Source organism: Daphnia magna, linkage group LG2 (assembly GCF_020631705.1).
Source record: "Daphnia magna isolate NIES linkage group LG2, ASM2063170v1.1, whole genome shotgun sequence".
In the NCBI taxonomy this organism is placed as follows: Eukaryota; Metazoa; Arthropoda; class Branchiopoda; order Diplostraca; family Daphniidae; genus Daphnia; species Daphnia magna.
The window spans coordinates 6873090-6876549 of record NC_059183.1 but is presented as its reverse complement, the minus strand read 5'-3'; the positions used below and the strand labels follow the sequence as shown (position 1 = coordinate 6876549).

Here is a 3460-nt window from a genome sequence, read left to right as displayed (position 1 = left end):
ACTCTGGGAAAATAAAAAGAGAGAGCTAGTGCCTAATTTATCACCCTGCTCTTTTAATGTGGCCTCTACAACTTGAGAAGATCTAGGGGCAATTAAAACCTTCCTAACTAGAGTCATGGCTACGTTGACCGTTGACTCTTGGCTCGTCGGTAATAACCCATCTTGTTTAACTTCCTGATTACCTTCCAGTTTGTCACGGGCAAGGAATATAGTTTTAGAGCGGCCATCAAAAATAAACTCGTGTTTGTCTGCGGCGTCCAGACCCAATATACATGATTCTGATATACCGTTCGTGACGATAAATTCTTGGTCTAGTAAATTGGCTCCGTAAACAACTGGTAGGGAAACTAACCCTAACGTGAACAATTTTTTGTTGTGCACATCGTATAGTTCTACGTCGGACTCAGAGCAATTCACTTGCTCTTCCAACGCTATCCGATTAAAAATATCTATATGTAAAAGGCTCCGCGCTGCACCCGTATCGAATAATGCTTTAAACGGAATATCGTGAATTTTCACAGAAAGTCGAGGGGCTGCTGATTTACTGAAAGCTGTAATTTTTGCGACTGATGGTATGGTTTTGGGGCTTAATGACCTATTCTCCGTTAACCCCATTTTACGGCTGGCCTTTATTCGTTTCCCTGGTTCGGTGAAGCGTCAGTTTCGTTAGGCTTAATTAAGTTTTTTCTTCTCGGGGCAAAATTTCGCTACGTGGCCTACTTGTTGACAAAAGTAACAGGTAGGTGGCGTCTCTGGTGTCGATTGCGGTTTTATAAATCGAAAGCAACTTTCGATGCTGTGGTTGGTAAGGCCGCAGTTTGAGCAGCCAGCGGCATTTTGCGTTGCCCTATTTCGTTGGAAAGGTTGCTGACCTGAGTTATTTTCGTTAGGCCTGCCGAAAGTGTTGCCGACTGGTTGTCGGAACCCGTTCATTGGGCCTTGGCGGTTGAAACTGTTTTGGGGGCGTGGTTTGAGAAATTTCCGTGTCTTGATTGGTTCGGGGGATAGCTGAAGTTATTTCTGGGGGTTGACGTATCTCATTTGTTTGGCGAATGCTAGCCTGCATGATGCTGCCGAGGTTTGTTATGACGTCCGTTAAACGGTCAATTTTTCCGCTCAAGTCGGGCGATGTGCTTGTTTCTTGTAGAGAAGGTTCAGTGGTGGCTAATTTCAGGCAGGATGCGATTGAGTTTATGTGTTCACTTTGTTTTTCGATTGCTTGTAGGATAGCTGTTTCGTTTTGAGTGCTAGCTACCGCGTTAACAAATATCCTTTTGTCTTTTTCTATCGTATCCGATTGGACGCGCTTTGCGTACTTCTGTGTGATAGATACAAGTTCTTCGAATGTTGATACTGATTTGTGTCTTACGATGTTTTGAAGTTCTGGTTCCAGTCCTTGCAAAAATTTTTGTCGAAGTAATCTTAGTTGCGTGGTTTTTTCTTCGGGTGTTTCCTGGTTGTTGGAGGGATAGGCACGTGTGTATAGCGTTTTAAGTCTGTAGGCATAATTTAAAATATTTTCTTTTGGCTTCCGTTGTATCTCGTCGAATTGGTTTTGGTAAAAATCAATGTCTTCGGATCCATGGTAGTTTTCTTGGAAGAGTTTCTTGATATCTTCGTATTCGTAAGTATCGCTGGATTCCAAGATGTTTTGTAGTAAGTCGTATGCTTCGCCCGACATTTTAGTTGATAGCATACTGATTATTTCTGCATTGTCCCAGTTTGACATGGCTACGACGTTATCGAAAAGCTTAATCCAACGATCGAAGCGAACAGCGGGGCTGCCTGAGAAATTTTGCAGTTGATTCAGCATGGTGATGGCTTCCCTGCCCTTACGGTGGTCATTTTTCCGGTAATAATTTGGGGGTGATGCCATTTCTTGGTTTTTTGTGATGTTTATGTTGTTGATTCCTTTTTCGTTAAATAAACACTCTTGGTCTTCGCTTTTCTTTTCGTCCCGTGTGACGTCAGTGGGTGAGTAATTTGTGCAGTTTACCCGAGCTTTTTTGTGTGTGCTGTTCTCGGGAGTTTGATAGCTCGCTTCTTTCGGGTAAGGCGTATATGCCTCGGTTTGTTTTAGAGTGTCAGCTCGGTTTGTATCAAACCAGAGACGGTGAGGATTTTGTGTCTTTTGTGGGGGTAATAAACTGGTCCGTACGTATTTGGAAAATGAGGGATCGGATTCTGGTCTTCAAGGGTGACGGCAGGGGTGTAACGTGGTTGAGGTCGAACAGGGGTTTGATCAGTTGACTGAATTTTGTACAAAATAGCGTGATCCCGATCCGGTGTTTTGTGTTCAGTGTTATTGCTAGGGTTTCGAGTGGCTGGATGAGAGAGTAGGTTCCTTGTCGTGTCGTGTGTTTGGTACTCGCTTCTTTCCGGAGCGCTGTGGTGTAAATCTGCGCTACGACCGCGAATTGGCCCATTATTTTCACAAAGTGGAGAATGGATCTTATTTCGTTGACTGCAGCGGTCACAAATGCACACAAAAGGGCTGTCAGCTCGCTCGCTTCGTGCTGCCAGAGTTGTAGAGCTTTCGTGAGTTTCTTCCTTTCCACGAGTTTGGTTAAGTTGTGCAACAGTTCTGAAAAGTGGGGCTGGAGTGGAAAGTGGGAATGATGGTCGCACGTCTCTAGATATGCACGCTGAATGGCCTGTCGGAGGGGATGGATTTGCTGTTTGGATGGGGTGCTCTCTAGCTCCGTTGTTATCCACTCGATTATTGCACTGGCTTGTGGATACGCTGGGCGTATGTGTTTCAGCTCTTGCCGGAGTAGATGGGCGTACTGTTTGTGCAATGTCGCAATCCTCGTCGTGGTGTTCCACTTTTCCATGCGCGGAAATTGTTCTTAAAGGGTATTCTATGATATCGGGGCTTATTTCGTCTCCGCCGATAGCGTTGCTGTGTTGGCTTAGGGCTGTCAGGATGTGTTCGATTTCGATGTAGGGCGTGAAAGGTAGGGGATTATTGATGGCGTTTGTGGTGGAGTTGAGCGTGTTAGGTGTAATGTTTCCTTGGGGAGTACTGGTATTTGGTGGTGGAATATGGAGATGCCCTGTGAGACGGTCGACTAATTCGAAAAATGAGTTGCTAGTGGGCGGGGGAAGGTCTGAAGTGTTTGGAATTATGGTCGAGAGTGCTTCTTCGATAGTCTGGTTGTCTACACGATGTTGGTGGAATGTGGTGGCCTCGTTATTTATTACACAGATATTTTGTATTGGCTGGTCAGTGTTAGTTTCGTCGGATGGGGTGTTATTTGTTAGGACCTTGCTGTTTGCTGGGTCCGTTTTTTCACTTACTGAATTGATCGTGGGCGTTGTGTTTGCACTATGTGATTCAGGGATGACAGTAATTTGCGGGGCTTGGGAAATAAGGCTTAATTGCGTAGTTATGGTTTCTGTTTTAATACTGCCTTCGTTGGAGCTTTCGGTACTTATTGATAAATTGGTTAAATTTGTC

General features: G+C 44.7%; 1 protein-coding gene across 1 annotated transcript; it reads right to left on the bottom strand.

The window, feature by feature from the left end:
- Positions 1–886: 886 nt before the first annotated feature.
- LOC123469865 lies at positions 887–2133 on the bottom strand. Its single transcript, XM_045169209.1, has one exon. The coding sequence runs from the start codon at positions 1874–1876 to the stop codon at positions 887–889; it is 990 nt and encodes a 329-aa protein (XP_045025144.1). The 5' UTR covers positions 1877–2133.
- Positions 2134–3460: the final 1327 nt, after the last annotated feature.

Coding starts and splice junctions, on each gene's coding strand:
- LOC123469865 (XM_045169209.1), bottom strand. CDS start 1,876: ATGGCATCACCCCCAAATTATTACCGGAAAAATGACCACCGTAAGGGC.